The 26,013-nt window shown below is 48.4% G+C and overlaps 1 protein-coding gene across 6 annotated transcripts in view; it reads left to right on the plus strand.

Annotated features, from left to right (window-relative positions):
• Positions 1 to 25,938, plus strand: part of Znf536 (zinc finger protein 536) — a 464,620-nt gene extending 438,682 nt beyond the window's left edge. For all 6 annotated transcript variants that reach the window (XM_032893829.1, XM_032893833.1, XM_032893830.1 and 3 more), the window contains exon 7: positions 22,909 to 25,938. In XM_032893829.1, coding sequence (XP_032749720.1) covers positions 22,909 to 23,153 — 245 coding nt within the window. In that variant the 3' untranslated portion in view covers positions 23,154 to 25,938. The remainder of the gene's footprint in view (positions 1 to 22,908) is intronic.
• The last annotated feature ends 75 nt before the right edge of the window (positions 25,939 to 26,013 follow it).

Consider the following 26,013-nt stretch of genomic DNA (forward strand, 5'->3'; position numbering starts at 1 on the left):
TTTTTCTTTCTGTTTTTTTGGGGGGAAGAACCAACTCTTCCTTTTCCCTGAAGGTGGCAGTAAAGGAAAAAAATGAACCTCTTTGAAGAGTTGGGAATTTTATTACAAAACAGATGGCAAACTGGGCATCCCCGTTGTCCCCCTGTGTGCCCGAAAGCCCTGGTAAAGGAAGCTGTAGCCCACAGAGTGGCGTTCGCAGGAGGCAGGGTTGCTCCCCTGGCATTAGCCGCAGCGGGCTAAGTCAGCCCAGCGCTGATGACCATGGGCTCAGCCGGCCTCCTCGTCCCCCCCACCGCCTCAGTCCCTTACCGGGATAATTGAGGATCATAATGCTGAGGAAAGAGCGCAGAAGCTCCCGCGGGCTGTCAGGTATCTGCTAGTGTCTTCATGTCATCCGTCAGCATTGAGCCTCTCTGTCATCTCTCTCCTCAGCCTTCAGCGCCTTGCGCTCTCGCCGCGTTCATTATCTCGGCTCAGGCCAGCCCTCCATCTACCCCCCCCACGGCTCCCCCCACCCAGTAAATGCATCTTTGTGCAACTCTCACTCTCCGATTATGAATCGATGATCATGTGGTATAAGAGAGATAGATGGCTTTTAGTCGCATCTTGGCTTCCCTAATTGTAAAATATTAGTTACATTACCCTGTGTCTTTTGATTAATGGAACTTATTTGGAGTAGCCTATCCGAACCCTCCCCCTTCCACAGCCCTCCACTGACTTTTGAGAATTGAGTGATTTCACTTAAAGCAGACAAATAGGCCCTTCACTGAGGAGATAGTGAGGCTGCGATAGATACCAAGGGCCAGACAGGCTCCGCACACACAGTCCTGCGTTCCCGAGAAAGGCTTCAGCCGAGCTAGGCCAGCCTCACACCTCTGATCCACCCCGGACAGGAGGTTTCTCCTTCTGTGTCATTTCCCCCCTCTTGGCAAACAAAACCCATCTTGCTGACTTGCAAAACAGGATGTGAAACAAAATTTAATTAAAATTAAATAAGTCGCAGATTGCCGCATCCTCACATCCAGCTCTCAAGGAGCCAGTCAGATCCGAACTTTGATGGATCTCAGCCTTGGCTGTGCCAGGGCGGGGGGGCCTCCCTTCTTCCTGGATGGGAGGTGGCTTCAAATCGACCTCAGGTCCGTCCCATTAGACATGGAAAGATACATGTTCTCTAACTCAGAATTCAGTTGGCACCGTTTATTTAAATATGGTCCGTTGATAAAGCCTTTGCCACTCGAAAGGGAAAGCAGTGGCTAAATCCGGTTATCAGTCGCTCGCTCCTAGCTACCAGGCTTTGGAGTGATAGACACCTCTAAGCCACCTCTCTTTTAGTAGAAATCCCAGAGCATGTTCACTTCAACTTCTCAGCTCAGCTCAAAAGGTCCATGTCTGGTCAAAGGGTGCAATGTCTGTATCTTGAGAATCAGGAAGACTTTGAAAACTTCCCAAAGACACCGCAGATCGGGACTCCAGCACGCATCCTGGTGGGGCCGGGCATTTTGAGGACACATGCTGTATAGAAATCGAGCAAGTATTTGGATCTATTCTCAGTTTCACAGGGCTGCTTTGTGGTTTATTCTGACCTTTGGGTTTTTTTTTTAACTTTTATTCCTATGATTTTTTTTTCAGACATTGACACTTCTTGTGTTTTCTGGGGACATGCTGTTTCGTTTAACAGACTAGAAGCAAAAGATTGATTTTATTATGTGTATAGAAAGCTGGTAACATTTTACATAGTATTTTTTTTTGAATAGATTAACAATACACTTATGGCTGCCAGGAAGACTGGAAGCAACAGAATAACAGGGCGGACTAGAAAATCCATTTGAGGGGCAAGGTGCTTGCAGATCTGCCTTCTGCATCAGCACAGCCCCCCGGGGACCCCCCACGTTACAGGCTGCACAGCGAGCTCCTCAGGGTCTGCAGAATCAGCACCCACAGGTTCTGGGGTACCAGCTCCAGTGCCCTAAGGTCTCCCTCTCGCATTCCGAGCTTAGATTTGGGGGATTTAGACGGTTGGCTTCCGTGTGTAGTTCCGACTCCTTGCTCTGAGGAATGTGTATGCCAGAAGACTCTTTGTTCCGAGTGTCGAGGGACTTTTTAAAATGTCAGCTGATTTTGGGCTTGTTTTATCTACCGAAACTCCTTAGAGCTGAAAATGCACACCTTCTCCCCCACCCCCCCAACATAGTGAAGTGGATTCGCTCATTCGGTGACACATGGCCATCCTATTCCAAGAGATTTTTACGGAACGTTCTTAATACAGCACGTAAACGCATATTGACAACTACAGCCACTCTTTATATACCCTACAGTATACACACTTATATGTTATGGGTCCGTCATACCAAGCGTGTAGTAAAATGCTATATCAAAAGGCAGTTAGGGTAAGGTGCATAAAATGCTCTTACTTGGCTGGCTTTAATTTCCTTGCTTAGACTCTGAACACCCCCCCCACACACACACTTTATACTGATGGATTTCAATATTCATCCGCCTTAAGTAGGCACCTGAAGAGGGTGATGTCGTGTCTGAGGATAAATGACAGCTCTTCCTTTTTCGGTTCTGGGGCCAAGATGAGCTTGGAGGCTGAGACCCTTCCTCCAGTATCCCACACTGCAGGCTCCCAAACCGGGGACTGCCTAGAGAGAAAGGACCAGAGCCTTTAAGGACAGTGGCTTCTCCTGAATACCAACAGTTGACATTTATAACCCAGGTGGTAGACAAATGACTCTGCTCCAGATTCTCTGACTGTAGTGATGGGCATTACCCCAGGGGGCCCAGCCACTCGCTCTGGGAAAGGAAATGCCTCAGCCTCTTTGTGGGTGGGGAAACCGAGGCTTTGGAGGTTTGGAGGAAACTGTCTGGAGGCCATGCAGCTGCGTGCTGGGGTCAATGAGGCCTGCCCCAACACCAAAGTCAAGGTCCTGTTGCTTCCACCTGTCTGCTGGGGTTGCTGGTGACTCTCAGATTTCAACAGACTGTAAAGCCCCCACGAGATAGGGAGGGGATCGTGTCCAAAACTGGATCTTGAAACCTGAAAGCTTGCTTCCTTCGGATGGGAGAATGAGATAGACCAACCTGCCCCAACACCTGCATCCTGATACAGCCTAACAGAAAGCGCCCCCATTGGAAGAACACTTGGGAAACCTCTCCTTTCCAAGGCTCCTGAATCCCGCTGCTGCCTTGTGGAGAGGAGGGGGTTAGAAAAACTCAGCCATCTGGGGGGAAAGGTCATTGTTGTGACAACGGGGGGGGGGACACAAGCAAGCTAGGGTTTGAAACGTACCTAGACATGCTTGTGTGTTTCAAATGATCAGCTAGTGACCTCGTGTGGAGGCACAGGACATACCCTACTGTCCCAGCACTCAGGAGGCCGAGGCAGGAGGATGAAGGCTTCAAGACTGAGATGCAGAGTGAGTTCTGGGCTAGTCAGAATACAGACAGACGGTGGAGATGAGAGGCCATCATCTGGCCGGCAGCAGCTCCCTGAGGTTCCTTCCCCATCTCTCTGTGTTACATATGGAATGAGCTAACTATAAACCTGGATCCACACGTAAATGAAGACAGTGACCGTGGCAGTGGAGAAGGAAAAAAACAAACCAAACCAAAACAAGAATGGCCTTGCCTATGATTTGGGACTGAAAAACACAGAACTGACTTCATTGTTGGAACCAGAAAGCAACTGGAATAAGGGGAAGACAGTGTGGCTCACCATTCGGGATCTTGTATTTAAACAAACAAACATCCGTTTCTTTGAACTCAAGCGGCTGCTCCCCACCCCAGTGCATTCCAACCAAACCTCACGTAAAGTTTGTCTCTATTGACTCCAGGTTTGAGAGTCCGCCGTGAAAACTAGTTCATTCTCAGCACCTCCAGGACTCCTGAGGTAGCTTATCTACCTGATCACCACCACCTACCTGGTGCCTGGCTTTGCTGGACACTGGAGGTTATACCTTCCTATAGGACTGAGCCTCCCATAGAGGCTAGAAGTCCCCCTGTCCAGAACAGACTTGTAATCTTGAGTCTGTGTACTGAAGTGAGTCTGGGAATAGGGTTTCACGGAGTTAATAGTTCTTATTCAGGTTCTCTCTCTCTCTCTCTCTCTCTCTCTCTCTCTCTCTCTCTCTCTCTCTCTCTCTGTGTGTGTGTGTGTGTGTGCAATGTGTCTTTTGGAAACTGTTATGACATACACGTTTCCATCGGCAGTGTCCACCCTTGTCTGGTTGTTCCTAGCAACCACAGGGCAGTTTTCACCGGATGCCACCAATCCCACCTGCTGCCTTCGGGTCTTATCTTTAACACAGGACCTGGGGGTTCATCTCTGGCTCAGGGCCATCACCTAATTTCAGGAGTCATCCAACACACCCTTGCTTCCCCGAGACACACACTAGACTCTCTTGGAACCTCAGTTTCCACTTCCGGGAACTGGGAGGATTTGCCACGTGGGAGCCACACAAGGGCTGGGCCAGGTTATCTGACACAGCACCAGAATCCTGTCACCAGGACAGCTGCCGTGTCCGACAGACAAACAAAAGGCATGGAGCGCCAGTTAACCTGCAAGCCAGCAGCAAACAGAAATGGTCTCCCCCTTTGGCAATGAGTGTTCTTCCTTTGCCTTCCATTTTACTAAATCATTTCATAAGGCATTTTCTAACAGACACTGGCTAACCATTACGAGTCTTTGATGGCCTGTGGGCTCCCGAGGTTGTTTCTCAGAGCCAGAACAAGGACGGGTGTTCGACTCTGTTTCTGAAGAGAAGGCTGGAGGTGGGCAGGAGGGCAATTTGAACAGACTAACAGTGTCACCAACAAAACCTTGACTATTCTTCCTGAGCAGAGCCAGCTGACTGGCTCTCTGAGCAGGCAGAGTTTGTTGGAATCTTTCTGTATCAAATGGGGACCGGCTCAGGAGACACCCCCCCCCACAAGCTCACAACCACAGGCAGAAGACAGACTGCATCTGGGCCCGTTGTCCTAAGCAGCTGCAGCTGGGGGGAGCCACGCCTGCTGGGGTCCCAGGCCAAATGTAACCGGGAAGATGCAGATAATAAAAATCTACTTGTCACAGAGACATTCCTCAACTGTTAGCAATCAATTTGGGGGGGGGGGAGGCGAGCACGAGGGGGTGGGAAATACCGAAGGACATCAAAGAGGGGTCTCGCTCACAACTCTGTTCTGTCTCAAGGCTCTGTAATTTGGGAAGGTTCTGTGCTAAGTAATTTGTGAGCCTCCAAACACACAGGTTATTGTTTGTGGACAGATGGCACGTTGCGTTTATCCTTTTTCCTTCTGTGGGTCCTCATACGCAGGACTAATGTGCATTCGGAAGTCTTTGTCTCCCGGCTAAAAATCTCTAATCTAAAACAGGCAATCAAGCACAGAGGCAGAGGTTTGGAGGTATAATCAGAGTTTTAAAAGCAAAGGAGAGGAGGGGGGAGGGGGAAGCCGGGAACCAAACTGCAGTCAGCACGCAGATGTATGTGTAGAAGCCGAGAGAGGATCTGCGTATTAAAAGTGGGGAGAAAAACGAACAGGATTCTGAAATGCAGAAGGGAGAGGGCACCCTGTCTTAGCCTTGGCCGGCACCTGGGCACCGTCTGGCATCACCCGAGTGTGGCCTCGGCTGACTCGCCATCCAGAATCCGGGGGTCTTTGTTTCTACGTGTAGCGTGGCCATGGCCGTGGCGGGGCCTGGGGGAGACCCCTTTGAGAAGCCTCGGCCGCCCTCGCGGTTAAATCACGTTGATACCCAGGAAGGAAGTGCGGCAGAGGAAGAAGTTCACTCCTCTTTTCTTCCTATGGATTTTTCTCCTCCTTTTTATTCTGAAGATAGAATTACTGTTTGTAAGCATCTGAAAGTCATTAGAAGCTCTGCAGTCTGTCAGGTGTCGACGCAAGAAACTGCTGGAATCAAACGGGTGCCTGCACCCAGGGCTGGGGATTTGTCATGTGCTGATGAGGAGTTATAATAATATATGAGCAAATCACAAGCATTCTGCAAATTAATCAAATTCTTTCCCCCCTTCTCCCTTGTCTCGGGGAGAGTGGCTTTGCAGGCAGACGTAGGTGAAGCCAGCTCCACTCACAGATGGTCGCTCTGGCATCAGATGGAATTTATGTAACAGTAATTCTGAGTCCCTGCCAAAGTAGCAGTGAGCACACCAGGGAAGATTGTAGAAGGCGAGTCATGTGGTTCTGCTGAGGTTGTTGTGGGAAGTTTAAGGGGGGAAATCTCGAATTTTCTTTTACTGTTTTTGCCTGAAGGGCCAGAAACGGAACGCCATTCTGCCATGGGCGAAATCCGTCACATCTCTCCTTGCCGCCTGCACTGAAACGAGCGCTTCGCAGCTGTTGCAACTGCTGGCGGTGACAGAGCCCCAGACCCGATCCCAGAGCCCCAGACCCGATCCCCGCCCTCCCGGCTCCTTACAAGATTGAAAGGGGAATGGGTTCACAAGGTGGGCGCAGCTACTCGCTAAGAGGCCGGCCTCTCTCACCTACGCGCGCGCCCCTCCCCTTCTGCTTCCCCTGGCATTGCGGAGACCTACCAGGGCTTTTCTTTTCAAGTGTTTTATTAAATGAAGAGTCTAACAACCCTCACTTTAATTACACACGGGCTTCGTTTATAATTCCCCTGGATTTATTCAAGTAGTTGAAAACGACGGTGCTGGTGATTAAACCGATCCTGTTAGTTTAGCAGGGTGTTGGTGTGTGATGTGTGTGTCACAGGGTGCTTGTGCGTACCTGCCTGTGGGTGCTCGTTCTGAGGCCTCCCTGTGCTAATGACGCCCCTTATCCTGCCGTTACAACCGCCCCCTATGGGACGGTTTGTATGGGACAAAAGGACACAGGAGCTGACCTTCTGGACCCCCTGTGTTAAGGGGCCCTTTCACACTACCTGGCGATTTTTTTCTCCTCTCTGCCGAGGGAAATCATAGCAAGATGGCGTGGAGGAGGCTTCGTTATGCAATGGAAGTCCTACAGCTGTGGCTTTGGGTCCCTCCCACCCCCACCCTGCCGGCCCTAATGTAAAGCCCTGCCCATTTGTTTTGGTTTACGTGACTACAGAGAAATAAGTGGATTAGAGAGAAACTTTTGCATGCTTCGTTGCAGCTGCACGCTGACATCTGTCATTCCTCAGCCATCTTCTGGATCACGCCAGCAAGAGAGAGCAAAGTCTGACACCTTTGATTTTCAGAGAGAGCCTTTTATTAAGGGGAAGAAAAGAGAAGAAAGGAATAGCATTTCTTTTGTGACTCCATGAAAGGGAGGTGTGTGTGTGGGGGGGCTAGCTACCTCTCCTGTGGGCACTATTCATTCATTCATTCATCCATTCATTCATTCATTCATTCATTCGTTCACTGACGGGCATGCCACCACAGTAGCAGCCGTCCACGAGTAGGCTGAAAGTTTATATTTCTGTCCTTTTTTCTTCATCATTTCCTATTGTTCCAGAACTAGCTGCAGGGAATGGAGCATGCTAAGTAGATGCTGCCTTCAAAATATCCTGTCCACACATCTCCGTGGATGAAGGCCCTGGGTGTGGATGACTAGCAGACACCGATTCCTTTATGGAAAGGGGTGTCCGTGATCCCCTCTCACACATTCTCTGGCCTCCGTACCTTGAATGGCACCGCATCTGGCAGGATGTGGCTGCTTTCGCCACAGTTTTTAGAGAGGTGCCATCCACAGGAACCCCACCCCACAGGAAACGTGCTAGTTTTGATGAGTGATGTGTGTGCGTAAGTCGTGGATTCTCACAGATAACCTTGGAGAACAACTTCTGGTAGACTGCCGTTTCAGTGACTGTTTTAGATCTGTCCCCTCCCTCTGACCACTGTGTCTTTCGACAGGGAAGCAATACACAGCACACCCTTGGCATAAGCCGTGTTACCATATCGGTGTCCCCCTCCCATACCTAAACTCTACCACAGAACAGAAATTAGTAGGAAAAACCGATGTGTTCTTCATTTTCAGAGACACAATGGGAAACAGGAAGCCAGGGAACAGGCCACGACCACCCACTTGCTTATTTCACTGGGTGTGTATAGGAATGAGACCCGTCTGGTGCAGAAAAGGACGTACAACCCCCCCCCATACACACACACGCATGTGCGCGCGCGCACACACACACACACACACACACACACACACACACACCTACTCACTGCAAGGTAAGACTGAGCTTCCACACAGGACTTTGTAAAGCCGAGGCTAAAACCTCCATGCTGGCACAGCCTGGATGGGCACACAGAGGGTGAGAGAGTGCCAGACGGGGCATTCCAGAAGTGGGTGGCAGGGGCAGGCTCTATCCGCTGCCTCTTGGAAGAACTTGCTAGACCTTCTGACTTCTCCAGGGAAACTGGAAAACCATATTTTCGCATGAAATCTTTTGTTTGTTTGGCTTTGTGTGTGTGTGTGTGTGTGTGTGTGTGTGTGTGTGTGTGTGTGTGTGGTGTGTGTTTAATACATAGATAGCATGCTAGAACTTTTCAAAAATAGTATCGAGACATTTAAAAAAATGTACCTGGGGTGCATGGGGTGGGGTGGGGATAGGGTGGGCTCCAGAGTTTGGGGTTGTGAGGTACAGGTTAGGAAAGGTGATGCTATCACAGCTTCCCTCAAAATGGTCTCCCCACACACTTCCCAGCACCCACCTATGGAGCATGGTACACTTGAACTTGACCAAGACCAGGAGTACTGTCCATGAGATTAGAGACCATGGGAACAGAAGTGACCCAGCCGTGGTGCAGTGGGGCTTTCCCTGAGAGGAAACTAACAAAGCAGGCTGAGTAATCCCTGGGATGTAACACAGATGCAGGGACAGCCTGCATGGACGGCTGCAGGGAGGGACGGGTGGGGCCACCCATTAGGATCATGGGGAGGAGCAGAGAGTAGAGGAGGACAAGGTGGAGATTGTGAGCTCCCTGAGACCAGAAGCAGAGAAGAACCTGTCCAAGGTCTGCCTGTCAGGGCCCCTTTCTCACCCCCTCCAGGCTGTCCCCAGCTCCATAAAGTGAAGCGTTAGGCAGAGGGGATTGTTCACCCCAGGGAAGCTTCCACCGTCCTTCTTTACACAGCCACTCCTGTGAGCAAAACTGCTAAGGTTTCCATCCTCCTCAGGGGAGGGAGGGACCCGTAATTCTGGAAACTGCCAGCTTGGACGTACTCAGGTGCCCACTTCATGCTTTCAACAAGAAAGAGGTGCTCATGGGTTCTAAAGGGGAGACGGTGTTGTGATAGATTCACTGTGTACTCTGGGGACAAGAGGGGACACATTTCTAAAGCCAATGGCAGCAGTATACATCACAGGCAAAGGAGGCAAGATGCCGCGGCGGAAAACAGGGACCTATGAATGGTCAGGGTGGAGGGGGTGCACACAAATACAGAGGGACTCGATGCTGGCAAGTGGGTATGGCTGATAGGTCTCCCTGTTACTCTGAAGGAGCCAGTTGGCCCTGTGGTCTTGGTGGTTCTTTAGCAAGATTTAGCCAGGACAGCGCTGGCATTAGCACCTCTCAGGAATTCCTTGTTTGCCTAGGGGCTTATCCATGTCAGCTCAGCACCCAGAAGGCTGAGAGACTCTGGTATGACTAGCAGGTGTTAGAGCTGCTGATGTTAGAATCGCTCTCTCTTTTTTTTTGCCTTCTGAATAGGGTCTTTATTTTGTTTAATATCGTGAAATTGATAAATTGCAAACTATAAAAACAACTAGGATATCTGCGTTTGAGTCGTCACGTATGGCTCTGAAGCACTTCTCCTTTTCTCCTAAGGTTGTGAACCTCAAAAATGCTTAGCACAGTGTCCACACCCCCACATGCTGCAGCAAGGTGTCCTGCCAGGTGTGGAAGCCACCGGCTGCCCCTGCTCCTGGGATGCACTTCCCCACGAGGCTGATGTCTCCTTCGTGTGGCCTCTCTTGGCAATTCCTCCAATATTAAATGCACTCGCCCAGAGACAAACCCAGAGTCTCGTTAGAGTATTATTATATTACGCATCTGAAAATCTTAAAAAAAAAATGAAAGTAAGTTCATCGACCCTTTGAAGGTTATTTAATGATAAACGTAAATGTTTTCATAAAATCCGGTGCTGATTTAAGCTCCCAGATCAATAGTGGCAGTGGAGAGCATGCCGCCGGCCGGCTGACCACCCAGGCAGGCTGGTGGCTCCACAGACCATGGCCGCCTGAGGCAAACAAATAAATGTGGTGTGACTTGGAACCACAGGGAGTGGTCTGGGCATGGGAGTTGAAGCTGCCTGGGAAGAGAGCAAAGAACAGGGGGTGGGGGTGGGGGGAGGAGAAGGGAGCATGACATTGAGCCCTTACAATGCCCAGGGTTGCTCTCAATGTGGACAGGGTGGTTTGGACTCTTGTAGACCGTGCCTGGCAAAGCCCACGCTAGCCAAAGACCCCTTTCTGCTGCTTCTCCTGTTGGAGTTCTTCCCAGCCTGAACCCAAAGCTACAGAGAGATGGCCGTGGTCGGTTCAGCTCAGACTACACAGCCAAAGCTGGGCTCTGTCTCGGGCTTGGTATCCTTGGCCAGGCATGCATTCTCTCAGAGTTTCAGAGACCCCGTCCTCCGTGCGAACTTCAGAAAGGAAGCGTCTCAATATCCTAACCACACCCGGGAAAGATTTAGTTGACTCTTCTTACCAGCCACACGCTAAATACTTTACTGCCTGTCTCTCAGTCCACCCAAATTACAAACCAACCCACGTCCTATCTTTTGTCAGTATTACAACACCCATTTTACATCCCTGAGATTTAAGGGGTGAAGTAGCTTCCCAAAGGTGCACACAGCCCCAGTCAGACAAGGTCTGGTTGGGACTTGAGAGCATCCACTTTTCACCACTTTGATTCAGTAAAATCAAAAATACCAGGGCTCAAGGCTGATACCTCCTCTGGCCCTTGGTAGCCGGGTCTGGGGTAGGGGGATGTGACGCTCCCCTCACCAAGTTTGTCTCCTCAGGATAGTTTGTAAGCTGCCTTATCCTCAAGGTGTTAGCTTATCCTTGGTTCTGTCCTTTGTATGTGCTTGTGCCCGAGAATATATGTATGGGCAGGTGTCCCTGGAGACCAGAGGGTATCAGATCGCCTGGGGCTGGTGGCCAGGAGACACCAGATATCCCGAAAACCCAACCTGTTCTCTCTGCAAGAGCAGTGAGTGTTCTTCAACACCGAGCCATCTCCACCAGCCCTACCTGCTAAACCAGGACCAGACTTTTAGCTGTGGTCTTTGCCTGACGTTAGGTGTTGGGATTTTTCTGCCACAGAACATCAGCTCTAGGCTTTTTTCATCATCAGCTCATGACAGATGGTGTGTAAGAGAACTTTGAAAAGTGAGTCTTTTATTCCAGTACAGATTTAGGTCACCAAAACCTTTGCACAGGTAGTGAGGAGGAGACGCACGCGTCTCTCCGCCAGTTCCTCCCATCCTGGGCATCTTGTACATTACTGGATTACAGTCATCACAAGCGATGAACCAGTATGGACACACTGCTGTTAAGTCACCCGATGCTTCCCTCAGACTGCCTTGGTTGGTTTTTACTTAACGGCCATGTTCTGCTCTGAGCCCTCATTCCGGAGGCCGCGTTGCACGGGCTGTCATGTGCCTGCCCTCCAGTCTTCCTAGCCGTGAGGCCTCAGGTTCCGTTTGTGATCACCTTGGCTGTCCTGAGGACTGCGCCTTGTAGGATGTCCCTCGGCTGCAATTTCTCATGTTCAGACTGGAGCTCTGGGTTTGGGGAAGAAAGATGACAAACCGGGAGTGCCCTTCTCATACCAAATCAAGAACGCCTGCCAATGTGACCTTGAGCACCTGTCTAAGGTCAGGTTCATTTAGAGCTCTTCGCTGCCAGGCAACACTGCTCCCCCTCTGTGGGCCAGACACCCTGCACCTCGGGATGGCGCCCCGTCTCTGCCTCCCTCAGTCGTCAACGTCCACATGAATTATTTGCGATACACACTTGCAGATCCTTCCATACATATTTACTGATTCAATCATTTATGTCAGTGTGATTGCGGATATTTATTTTATACATTAGGCTGTGATTTGGGGCAATATTATTTACTTTGTTGTTGAAAGTGGTCTGCGTTCGAGCCTTCGGGGCTCTTTTCTGGTTCCACGCTGTTTTTGAGATGCCCTCGTGCACCTTTTAATGGAGGCTTTAAAAAGCAACAATTTATCTCACAGCACAAAATGTTCTGGGATCAGTCTCCTACATTCTCCAGCCCTTGTAGAATCAGCCACTTTCCCGAAGGGCTTGTGACGATGCGTCTCTGAAATGTTCCACCACAGGCCTGCCTTTGAACTCCTGGCCCACAGCTGCTGGGATGTGGGAAACCGGGCAATCTTTGGGACTGCGACCTCATCGAGAGAGTGAGGTTCCCCGCTCCGCGCCCCCACCTCCTCCCCCTCCTTGAACATTTTGTTGAGAATGGCATTCGAAATCAACTTCAACCTTTCTAGACCCTCTTGGTTGAGGAACACCATAAAAGATGTGTAGGAACATGGTAACAAAGTGTATGCAGGGAAACTTTATGTAACACACCCGTAATCTGTCTGTATATTAAGCTAAACATGATTTCTCGGTGATGCTGCCAACGAGTTACCACCTGGATAAGACTCCGCTTAAAATGAATGTGCTTTTGAGTAGCCTTTTAAATTAAAACCCAAATCACTTGGAATTTAAAACCTGAAATTATTTGTACTATTCCAAAGTGTTTTAGCGTCTTTGATTAGATGAAAGAATGTATTTTTTTTTTGAAAATGGAAAACATGAATTACATACCTGATTGGAACATTCTCATCTACTCAGAATTAGGGCGAAAATTTAGGAAGTGTAATATATGCACCCAAGGAAGCAGCTCTTCTTGGAGGTCCCTGTCTGTGTAAGTTGAGCAGCCTCATTGCCCTGCTGGCCCTGAAGCTGGAACAAGAATCTTCTAGGGATTCTAGACTAGGGGGCCTCACACTCCACAACATCAGGGTCAAAGCTGTTAGCTTATAGAGAGAGCAGAATAGGAAGACTGGGAATCCCAGACTCCAGGGCACCTAGGGAAAACCAGACCACCACCTCAAAGGGCAGACCTGTCCTCGAACCTGCAGTCCCTGCCCTGTCCTGTGCCTTTCCCCCAAGCACAGACACTTGGGCTTCCAGGGGCTGATTGTCTAACATATCCTAGTTGGCTCTGCAGGTAAAGCCATCCTCCCACTTCATTAGCATGTGTTGTGCATAATGTATTTTGGGGGGTGGCGAGGCAGTGGCTTAGATATCCTTGTATTATCATCAGCCTCATTAGAGCACACGGGAGGCAGCTCTTCCGAAGCCTTCCGCCCTGTGTGAGGCAGCTGTGAAAGCTGCCGCTTCTCCCCACGCCATCCTTGCTCCCTCTAGAAGACAGCACCCTGATGTGGGTGCAGGGATGGAAATGTCGTTACTTGGATGTTCAGGTCGGCTAGTCACACGTCTGCAGGTGGACTGAACATATGTGGGGAAATTCTGCAAAGTTTCACAACTCGAGATGTGTTTTTAAGTAAATACTGAGCACCATGAAGGATCCATGTAAAACAAGTGATATGCGGACACACCCTCCTGACACTTCTTGTCTTCCAGCTTCTCTTGAGTTCCGCTGTTAACCTGGCGTCTCATTTATTATTGTGTAGTTGGACCATTGGTGATGATGTCTCCATTGGTGATGATGTCTCTACGGAACACGCAGTACAGGTCTCTCCCTCCTTCCGTGTGCCAAACAGTAGAGTGGAACAGCTGATCACAAAGCAGTTTCATTAAGTCCACTATTTCTTAAAGACTCGTCTTATCTTTAATTATGTGTGCATGTGGGGTGTGTACGTGTGAGCACAGTGCTCGTGGAGGCCAGAAGAGGGCGTCAGAACCTCTGAACTTGGAGTCCTAGGCGGTTGTGGGCCACTCCTTATGGGTGCTGTGAATGGGAACTGCGAGTGTCTCAATAGCAGCAGCAGCCAAAAGAGAGAGAGAGAAAGAAGGAAGGAGACAAGAGGAAGGGTGTGAGAAGGCGTGAAGTATATGCTGCTGCTTTACACACATCCGCAGATTTTAGTGTCCACAGTGGGAGGCTGTCTTGGATGCTCGCACACAGCTGCGGCTGTGACCACCGTACCGGGGAGAGCCTCACAGAATAGTGACTTATTTGGCTCACGGTTCGAATCCGTCACACAGGGCTGCCGTTGCAGAGTCCAGGTGCTCCCTCACAGTGAGCGGGAAGCAGGGTAGGGCAGTCACAGAAGGGGCCAGACAAGTCCCTGAGGATACTTCCGCGTGCTCACTTTCCCCTTGGAAGCCCTAGTTGCCTCAGCTCCATCACCTATCTACTCAAATTATGAATCCATCAGCGATTTCAACCACCGATTCAGTCAGACTACTCACTGTCTAATTGGATCTGGAAAGCTCTTCAAAGACATGCCCAGCGGCATGCTTGCTAATCTTCCTGTCTCTCAGTCCATCAAGTTGACACTCAAGACCAACGGTCACATTGAAGAATGAATGTCTCTCTGGAGCCAATATTCCAGCGGTGTCCCATGTGCTCAGTACAAGGATCTGATGGTCTTCTGGAAAACTCTATGGGATCTGTGTCCATGCATCTCTCTCTCTCTCTCTCTCTCTCTCTCTCTCTCTCTCTCTCTCTCTCTCTCTCTCTCTCTTTCTCACACACACACACACACACACATACACACACACACACACTATATACATATATACTTTCACTGTGTCTATGGAACACCTCCTGGAATAAATTTGTTGAGAATCCTCTGGCAAAAAAAGGGTTTGCAGGCAGCATCCAGAGTGGTCAGAGAGATGAGCATGTGCCTAGCATCAGCTTGACCAAAAATCTCCTTGAGTCAGGCTTCTATACCTGTTAAAGAGGAAGCCATCTTCCTGCTCCCCCTGCTGCCCCCTTGCTGTCTTTTGGAGAATCAATCAATGAAGGTGACTACTTTGAGCATGCTCTGAGAGTGCCATTACTGATGCCAGGGGCTGATCACCCATTCACCCATCCACCCACCCTCATCCTCTGCCCTACCACCAGGAGAAGCCATCAACTCAGAAGGTGTGGAAGCACCAGGCTGCGGCTCTCTGAAGCTGCTGCCCGTTGCTGAGCTGTAACTAATGGACGGCCCCTCAAGGGCAGGCATTTTCCTCTCCCCCTTAGGTGTAGGGGAAGAATAGCTATTTCCATCGTAGCAAGTAAGAAAAATATCTCATTCCCCAACTTTCACTATAAACAATGTACTGCTTGCTTCCTCCTCACCCCTCTTGACCCTCCACACTGTATACATATTTATATATTATTCATAGTGGATTAAAAATGAATGTGTTCTTTACCACGGCTCTACAGTGCAGTGACAATACAAATTAACGTACGACGTACTTACTTTTTGCATGGCAGTGATGGGAAATGTTGATGGCCTCAAAGCAAGAGGTGCAGAGAGGAGGGTGGGGGTTGACGGGGGGCCATCTGGAACTATTCCAGTGTGGGCCTCCGACTCTGGCTGATGAGGGCTGGGGTGGCTTAGGTTTCAGCAATGCTGAAGCACTAGGAAGGGCTGGTCACCTCTTTTCTCCCATGAGGCGATGTCCCAGTGGCCTGTGAGCACCATACTGTCTCATCTCCCATCTTGAGCTACCCCCTTCTTGTTCTAGGATCCTCCACTGATCCACTGTCTTCCCTTGGTCGTGTACCTCCCCTTTCTTCCTCTCTGTCTCTTCTCTTGTGTGTTTCATTCACATCTTCTTCTGCTAGAAAATACTGATGTCTGTGATGAGCCTGCGTCATGCTGTAGTGGCTAACAGCAATATCAGAACAAGCAAGCAAGCAAGCAAACGAACCACCCCTCCTCCAATGAAACCCCAGGGTCCCTGTCCTCACGGCATTGCTAGTCTTTCTGGAGAGGAGCAAGCATGGTCATTTTACTTGTTCAGTTACTGATGCTAGGAGTAGGACTGAAGCCATCACGGTGGGTTTGGAATAATCAAGAAGTCATTCCGGAAGCAGAGGTAGCCTATACTGAAGAATAGAGTGAAGGCAGAAAAGGAAGGAACCCACACTGGGAAGGGCTGTGCAAAGGCCCCAAGGGAAGGAGAAGTGGAGAACAGTTGGAGACTAAAGGAACATCCTATGTGGCCAGGGGATGGCAGTCTTGGAGGTAGGGGAGAGAGGGATGGAGAGATGGCCTCTTGGGTAACTTACTGGAATCCCAACTGGTCCTACAACAAACTGCACCATCTCACAAGGCTATTCAGACCCAGACTGTCTCCAGTCCTGCCATCTTCAGGAGCTCCTTCTAGCAAGGGGTCATGTGCTCAGCAAGCCTCAACCCGTGTTTGCCATACTTCATTTCATTGAAATACATCGACACTGGTTCTTCTGGATGTGGAACATCTCACTTTCAAGGTTGTGGGATGGGGAACTGGGGGATCCAGCCGTTGGGTCCAGATCAGACAGGAAAGGCACTTCCTTCCACTGGTCAGCAGCAACCAAGGTGGGAAGTGGTAGTCTGAATCCAAACTCATTGACAGACCTAAACCTGTCCACTCATGTGGAGGAGAAAGACATCAGAAAGAAAGAGAAGGTCATACCAGGGGCCCCGGGCTTTCATACCTGACCATCGGCCATCCCCAACTTGGGATGCTATTTTCACTGCCACCACCTTGATTGGCCTGTCTAGTGGGCACTGATGGATCAGACCCTTCTCAGGTCTAGAATCATTGGACCCAACTCTACTTTAACGACATTAATGGCAGTCATTATCTGCAATTCATGAACACCTGTGGACCCCAGAATCCCCTGCTCATTTGTGGGCTCCTACAATGGGGTGGGTACCTTGGCCAATCTTTCATCTGACTATGGATAGATGGAAGTTCCTAGGCAACTGGTGGAAAGCTCTGTCCCCCTGATGCCCAAACCAACTTCACCTTTGCCAGCAAAATGCCCCATTTCTATGTGAAGTTTTTGTTCTCTATCTACCTCAGCGACAGATTGGAAGGCTCCTAGGCAGATTGGTGCCTCCGAGCCCCTTCTGTTGTCCATGTCCATCAGACCTGGATGCACACAGTGATGTATTCTGTGGCGTTCTCTACTGTGACTTATTTGGGACCCTTTGCTGGCATTCTCTCACCAAAAGGCAACAGACATCAACGTACATGAGGCTTCCATATTAGGGGCTTCGAATAGGCCAATGGGAGACAGAAACTAGGATTTGGCCGAGTGTCCAAAAGAGGTCTTGAGCAATGACACCTTTCATTTGAGAATCAAGCATCTGACCACTGCAGGCTAAGCTTTACACTTAACTTTGATTCTTGGCCAGCACATGGTTTTGGCATTGCATGGCTTCTTCAGGTACCTGCTCTCTGTCTTACTCCCTCTTTTGGCTGTCTCAGCTAGCTCCCTTAGGTAGCTCAGACCTACCTGCCTGCCTAGGCAATGGTAGCACCCACGGCAGGTCATACCCTACTACATCAATTCGCAATTAAGCCCTATAGACAAGACCACAAGGCAGTCTGATGAAAGCAATTTCTCCATTGTGCTTGCTCCTTCTTGAGTGAATCCAGTTTGCACGAAGTCAACAGCTGAAACTAACCAGGGAAGTCGCTGTACATATTTGGGGAGTTAAAGATTCAGAGTACATTGTATCCGTTGGAAACCTGGTCTGAATGCAAATCATTCAGACTGGCTGGGTCTTAACTTCCCCATCTGCACAGTGGAGGCAATATCACTTTTTGGCAAAACTTCCATGGAGTTCAACTCTGAGGATAAACGTGCAGGAATCAGTATAAAAGAACCATGAAATGAGGCCTTTGGGGTCTTAAGATTCTATCATTATCATCTATAAATTTCTACTTACAAGTCTGTAGGACGACCTAGACTTCTTGAAATTCTAGGACTGCTCAGCTCGCCCCCTCCAACGAATGCATTCAGAGCTCCAGATGCATTTGCAGGCGGCTTCCATTTCACCGAAGTTAAAAAAGCAAACCAATCCAATAATGGCTGGACCACGGAAGTATCCGAATCTGCCAGAATAATCGTCCATCATCTTTGTCTCTACCAAGAAATCAAGATTCAGAATGTAACCGTAGGATCAAATCATGATGAATATTTAAAAAATTGATTGGTGGGGAAAGTGAACTAAGTGCTTTTGTGTCAAGTTGGCCAATGCGAGAAGCCACTCCCTGCAAGCTGAGGTGATACCGAAGGCCCTCTGTGCACCGTGCTGAGGCTCAAGAGGCGTGGCCTCTGAGGGGACAGGGTCTGCAGGAAGGGTAGCATTCAAAGGTTGGAGATGGGGATCCCCAAACAGAGTGATTCTTAGCAGCATGACGGAGGATGCAGTGAAAGGTGTTGGCTGTTCAACAAAATACTCCGTGTGTGGAAGGCTCCATAAGGTCCTGCTGACTGAGGATGATTCATAAACACAGTCATTGTTTTCTCAGTGCGTCCATGAGTCTGCGGGCCTCGGGGTTACCCAACATTTCATTTTGAAAACATGACTGGCGTATTATTTGAATTTCTTCTCTCCCAAAACTTTTCACGCTGCGGTAATAACCATTAATTATAATAAACACATCAGTGACTCGATTCCAGATCTGTATGAGTCACCCAGAGTCTGAGAAACTTTGGACGGTACTTTAAAGTGTTTCTGGAGTTTCATGGTGTCTCCCCTTCCCCTGAATTCTGTTTTTTATTTTTTTTAATTAAAAATTATTTTTAATTATACGCGTGTGGGTTTAGGCACTGTGAAGTGCAGTGCCCTTGAAGGCCAGAAGATCCCATGGAGCTAGAACTACAGGTGATTGTGAGTTGCTGGACATGGGAACTGGGAATTGAACTCAGGTCCTCTGCAGATGCAGTGCTCACTCTTAACTGCTCAGCCACCACCACCCCCAGCTCCCAGTCCCAACCCCTGAACCCTTTGGTGGGATCTTCAACTGCTCCAGCACCAACCGGCACTGATGCTAAGCTGATTTTTCTCCTGCTCCGCAGTTTTCCACTTATAAAATGTGTTGTTTTCAGTGAGAGCTGGGCATACCTCTAGTGTATTCTGGGAGGGTGGCTTCATGAATTGGATCACTGAGTTTTAGGCACTCTGTTATTCTGATTGCTTGCCCAAAATCTGCTGAACCTTTCTGATTCTCAGCTTGGCCCTATTTAGTCCCAGCAAGGGAAGAAAAGTAGACAACTGTGGCTTCTCCAGTTGTTTCCCAAGGACTGATGTCTACCTTAGTTTGATTTCCTTTGCTAAGACAAACTTCCCAAGGTTGAGTACTATATAAAGAAGAGAGGCCGACTTACCTAACCATTCTGGAGATCGAAGAGAGCAGGGCTGCCTTCTCTTCAGCTCCTGTAAAGGCCACTAGCTGTACCACAGCATGGTGGACAGCATTTGGCAGGAACATATCCATGAAGGAGTGAACTCAAGGCTGATGAGATGAGCTCAGACTCAGGGGTTATAACTCACTTGCCCAGAAGCCGACTAGAATCCCATAATCCCTTCCAAGGAAAGCATCTCCAGTGACCAGACGAAAGTCCATGCGACTTTGGCTCCTAAAGACTCCATCACCTCTCAGCACTGACACATCGGGTGCTGGGCTCACAATGTATGAGCTACTGGGGAACACACCCAAGTAAACCACAGTAAGATCATGAGTTAGCCCCCAGTCTAGACCTCACCTTGTGCATGCCGAAGAACAAGGGCATGTACAGATGGAAACTACCAAAGTATCCGTCTCACGTGAACATAGAAGGGCTGTACTTGAGGACGGGGAGGGAACCAGTGGCCAGCAGGAGGTGTTGGGTACAGGAGAGGTTAATAGTCAGAGGGTATGATCAAAGTATAAGACATGCGTCTATGAAAAATCTCATTGTGAGATCAATTGGCTTATGCAATTAATATATCCTAATAAATAAGAAGCAATGCTAGTCTCACAGCTCCCACTCAGGGCCTTCTCTGTTTCTATGGGAAGATGGCCAAGCCCTGAGGGTAGAACCAGGCGGCAGAAACATAGGCGGGAATCATCACGCTGGTGGGCCAGCTCTGCCGCTGGGTTTCTCCATTCTCGTTCTCTTGCTCTGCAGCACGTCGGGAAGGGCAGAAGGCAAACGCATTGTTTTTTTTCTGCATTTCCTCCCAACAATTAAGAGTTTGCAGAATGGGTTTCGCAGGTGGAAAGTTGGCCACCCGAAGCCTTGTGTTGCTACAGCCATAGAAAGAAAAGCAGCAAAAACCCTATCCAGGATTTATAGCCATCGCCAAACCTGAGGCAGATGAAACAGGAAGATATGAGTACTTTGGGGGCACTGGGGATGTTGAGAGTCTAGGGCTCTAGTCTGGGAACCTGGGACCTTTCCCAGGGGATCTGATTCATAGTGAAATGGATCTTATCCTTGAAGGAGAGGTGACTTTAGATAGGGTACAGGAACATATCCTGGAAATCTGAGCTGTCTGGTGTAACCAGACACCCTCAGGCAGAGCCATGAGGGTGCTGACTAGTCCTTTGGTATTGGTAGTCAGCAAGGATCTGGGACAAAGAAACACCAGATTGATCTGGTTCACGAGGTGTGCATTGTGGTGGCGCAGGCTGGAAGGTGGTAGTTATGGATGCCTCTGAGACTCCCAGGCTCACAATACACACAAGGGCTGTTACATACCACAACTGGTTCTGCATGATAAAGGGAGAGACCCCTCAGGCAGGAGGGGTTAGCCCTGGGGACCCCTGGCCACGAGGGAAGGGGAGAGCAAACTGCCACAGCACAGTGAGAAAGAAACAAAAGAGCTAGACAAGATGGCACGGTCTCTAACAGGAAGAGAGGGCACTCAGGAGACAGAGGCAGGGGTATAGTCCAATGTTAGCCTGAGCTATAAAGGGAAAGCCGGATTCAAAAACCATCCAAACAGGCAAAAGAATCAAGATTGGATCACTGGGCAGAGGTCCTAGTGTAGGCCTAGCACTGGAGCCTGAAGCAGGAGATAGAAAGTTCAAGGCCAGCCCATGTTACACAGAGAATCCCAGTGTGAAAAAGAAAGTGAAAGGAAGGAGAGAGAGAGAGAGAGAGAGAGAGAGAGAGAGAGAGAGAGAGAGAGAGAGAGAGAGAGACAAAGACAAAGAGACAGAGACAGAGAAAGACAGAAAGAGAGAGAGAGAGAGAGAGAGAGAGAGAGAGAGAGAGAGAGAGAGAGTAAACAAGTAAATGAGACCATTTCTGCTGTTTATGTATTTGGGGGATTAGATGGTTGGTCCCTTACTTGCTGGTTCACTTTTTTAAGCAAACGAGTCTGGGCCCTGGGCCCTGGGCTCTGCTCTGAAGTGTGGTGGTGCAGCTTCTGAGCTTTGGGGAGCAAACACCCGCACCTTCCTGGCATGAGAGAGACAACACTAGATCCACTGTCACTTCCTAAATCAGGTACTCAGTTTTCAAGATGGCAGAAGGTGCTAGCTGCTAGTCACAGAGCAGAGAGATCAAACTTGCAGGATCAGAAAAGCTTCCTTAGGAATTCTAGAACCTGTCTGCAGTTCTACGTGTGAGATCTTCCAGAAAACTATCATATTCAGGAGTCACTCTTCAAGTTTCTGTTATTATTATTATTGTGTGTGTGTGTATGTGTGTGTGTGTGTGTGTGTGTGTGTTTCTGTGTGTGTCTGTGACTCTGAGCCATGCGAGTGCAGTGCCCTTAGAGGCCAGCAGAGGGCATTGCATTCTCTAGAGATAGAGTTACATGGGGTTATGAACTGTCCAGTTGGGATGCTGGAAACAGAGCTAGGGTCCTCTGGAAGTGCTAGCGCTCAGTTCTCTTAACCCTCGAGCCATCTCTCAGCCACCCCCTACCCCGACCCCCCAAACATTACTTCTCTGATGCTCAGGCTGACCTTTACCTGATCCACGTGGTCCCTGCTGTCCACCCTGACCCTCCCAACTTCTGAAGCTGTGCAGCCCAGTCATTCCTTACATCTTTGATTAGAGCGGGTTACTCAGCTCCTGTCTCCCTTACCCTCCAAACATTGACTCCTCAGGCTTGGTCTGACATTAGTAAAGAGTTCCTGATGCGTAACAGGAGTGGCTTTGCCCTCAGACTGCAGTACGGATCCTCTCCACAGAAACGTAATGGGTTTGGTTGTACCTAAAATCACCAATGTGCAGTTAACTGGTCAAATCTGCTTGTGCTCTCTTTTTTATACATACTGGTAAATTAAGAATGGTTTTACTTAAACAAACAAACAAACAAACAACATGGTTGTTTGGGTGGGGAACCTTCCAAGAGATTGCTTCATGCCACCTGACTTCAGAATTCAGTATTCGTAAGAGTAAAGTTTTGAATTCTGTCAAAACAACCAACCAAACAAACAAAAACAAAAATAAAAACAATAAACCTGGGACATGAGCTGGCGATGGCTCAGCAGGTAATCGTGCTTGTGGCCAAGTCAGAGAGTCTGAGTCAATTCCCAAAACCTACATGGTGGGCGAAAGGAGACAGGCACTCCCGCAGGGATCTTCTGATATCTACACATGCTCTGTGGCATGTGTGCTCATGTCTAAGGGCATACGTGTGTGTCTGTGTACATACACACGCAACAAACGAATGTGAAAAGTGGGATAGCTTGCTTCGTTTTTTCTTCTGTTAACATTTAGTTTTTATTGAGAAGGTTCTAGGTATTGAACAGTTTCGGTTGTCTCTTCTGGAAAGTCAAGACCGGAAATTCTGGTCAGAATGGGAATCCTTTCCCAGGGAATCCTTTCCCTGTCTCCTTCAGTTTTTCGAGGTGCCTGGGATGTCACTGATGGGGGTGATGATATGCTGGTCTTAAGGCTCAGGGCAGGGTGGTGACTGAGGTGTGACACACTGCTGACGGGACACTTTCTTTCCCTACAGGTCACAGGCCTTTCCAGTGTCACTACTGTCCCTACAGTGCCTCGCAGAAGGGGAACCTCAAGACCCACGTCCTCTGCGTTCATCGAATGCCTTTTGACAACAGCCAGTATCCTGACCGCAGGTTCAAACGTTCCAGGGTTGACTCGGAGGCTTCTGGGAATTTCGAGGAGGCTGCGGCTGTGAAGGCCGGGAGCTTTGCTGAGCTCACGGATGAGAGAGGCAAAGGCCAGGAGGAAGGCAACTGAGCAGAGCCGTCCACCACGACACTCCTCTCTACAGTTTTAAATCACGCATCTGGGCTCACCAGTTTGCTAACTGCATTCCAAGGGGGAAAAATCATGTACAACCCCTCACTAGTGTATAGAACGTTTAAAAGAATTTTAAAAGATATCTATCTATATATATATATTAAAAAAAAATCCCCCAGCCCTTGAACATGGCTGCTACACTGTTACCCAGTAACAAGAACTTCCAAGAAATGCAGGTGGGAGAAAGAGATTTTAGAAATGGCCCCTGTGTCCTTCAAGTTCTGATAGCTGGAGGTCCTTCTAACCCAAGAGTCATCTTTGTCCAAATAACCCCAAACAAACAAACAAACAAACAAACAAAACAAAACAAAACAAATAACAAACCAACAGCTATACCATTCGAGTGATTTATCGTCTCCTCGAAGGGTCTGTGTTCTCCTTCTTAAAAACACCTCTATAACCTGACACCGGCTGCCTGCCGTCATTCACCCACCGTCCTAATGAGAGGAGCTGGGAGGTAGCTGAGGTGCCAGTCAGACTGGGGCGGTCACTGCAGGGAAATCAATTCACATGGTGTCACTCTGCACTCTGGGAGAAATCCTAGCCGGCCCCGCATGCAGTCAGGGAGCGCCAGGCCTGACCAGCGCTGCAGAGGCTGGTAATCTAAAGTGTGCTTAAAAAAAAAAAAAAATACACAGCCGGATGAATCAGTGGTCAGGAAGTGTCTGCAGACAAATGTCCTTTGCAACTTTGATGAGTCATTCCTTTTTTTTTCTTTTCTTTCTTTTTTTTAAAATATCGAGTTGCAGTACAGAAAGAAATGTATTTCATTTTATTATTTTCTGTCCTGGAGAAGGTTTGATATCAAAAACAAATTGTAGGAAACATTCTAGAAACTGTTACTAGGAAGCCAGAACAGCTCTACTCTCTGTAGAAAGTTCTGGTGACTGACAGCAATTTGTTTGCTAATGGGAAGACTGCCTTAGATTGTGTTTAAAAACATTTTTTTTTATTTTACTAAAATGAAGTCTACCCTGGCCCTTGTTACTAGATTTCTACTTTCATGTGTTACTTTTTAAGTGTTGTGGGCATGAATCAAGATTTTTTTTCCCCTCCAGTGAGCTCTTCGAACATAACTTGTATTAAAACACGAACCAAACGCCCAGATGTCTGTCACTAATGAAGAAAACAGTTTGAGTTAGAATGTTCATTTCTTTGAAACAAATGTGTTCTGTATTTCTGTAGATTGTAGTGATTCGAACACTCAAATTTTACCAAGCTCTGCACCACACTGATGGAGATTTTGAGGGTTGACAGGAAAACACTCAGTTCACAAAACAAAACAAAACAAACAAACAAACAAAATACAAAAACAAAAGGTATAAGAAAAGTCTCAGAAGGATTCTTCTGGAATCCGGTAGAACGCTGTCAAAGTCCCCGCCTGCCTTCTAACACACTTCCTTTGAGTGACATGGAATTGGTACTGTTGCTTGTGACGGTGGAGACGTTAGTGAGGTATTAACTTCGAAAACGAAATCATTTAGACTTGGAGAGAGAGAAAAAAAGTCAATAATTCCTTTTAGTCTGGGAGCACACTATAAAACCCCAGGGCCTTAAAAACTTCAACTCTGCCTATAGCAGTTTACAAAAGTACTAAGCTGCAATCAATGTAAATAAAATTCTTAGCACTATCCTGAGACTGAATTTCAGGCTAATAAGGAATCCGGTTTGCATATGCTGTCGAAAGGGTGTCATCCGACCTGGGTTTCACTGGGAATGCAGCCACTGGGCAGCGTGGACCCATCTGGCATAGAGCAAGCTGCTTTCTTGCTGGTTTTTGTTTTTTTCCTTTCTTTTTTTTTCTTTTCTTTCTTTCTCTTTTTTTTCTTTCTCTGCCCCTTCTCTAGAATAGTTCTCACTGCCTTACTTAACCCGAGTTGATGGACTGTGGCCGTCTCTCTGTGGTCCACAGGAGGCCTGGAGACGCTGGTGGAAAAACCGTCTGACCGTAGTGAGCATTTAGGGTTTTAACTGCACTGCTGTGTTTGGTGATTGTGCCAGTGGCTTGCTTTCTGTGTGTTTGCCCCACCTGTGGTATCTTAGCAAAGAAAACTTAAAAAAAAAAATAAAAGAAAAGAAAAAAATAATAAAAAGGGAAAAAAAGTGGGAAAAAAAAAAAAGAGAGAGCAGGAGAGAGATCCACATTCCGTGTCTAGCACTTTGGCGCTGGTGCAGCATCTTTTGTGCCCTCCAAGCATCCTCCGATGCTACAGGCAATAATTCTGTTTGTGACACTGGGAGCACCCTCCCCTTCTTTGTGGCGTGCGTGTTGATCCCATTTTGTCCTGTCCTACTAGCTGCCCCCCACCCCCTCTCCCTCTGACACAGGCTTTCTTTCCGGAACATTTGTGACTCGTAACACAAGCCCGTGGCAGCCTCTGTGATGCAGCGTCAGCGTCGCGTGTCACCGGGCTCTCGTATCCGCACACCTCAGCCCTCACTCCCCCCCCCCCCGTGACTTCTGTAGTCTGTGACGCTGTCCCCAGCCCCGTCTACATTCTATCTTGGAGGAACTCTGAGATCATAGAGTAGAGGAGTTTGTCGCTATGCTTGTAACAAGTAGAACACTTTGTATTTAAAGTTTATTCTTGGTCATTATTTATTATTATAATACATCAGTTGACAGAACTTTATTCTGGTATAGAAAGTATTAAAAGTTGTTTTTTTTTCCAGCGATGACTGTTTTCCTTTCTGCTGTTAGGAATAAAATGTCTTTGAAGCAGTCCAGTTTTTATCCGGTGTTTTATGCAGTAAAACCCCCTACCTTTGCAAAACAAAAATCCAAAACCAAAAAAAG

Source organism: Rattus rattus, chromosome 2, assembly GCF_011064425.1.
Source record: "Rattus rattus isolate New Zealand chromosome 2, Rrattus_CSIRO_v1, whole genome shotgun sequence".
Lineage (NCBI taxonomy): Eukaryota > Metazoa > Chordata > Mammalia > Rodentia > Muridae > Rattus > Rattus rattus.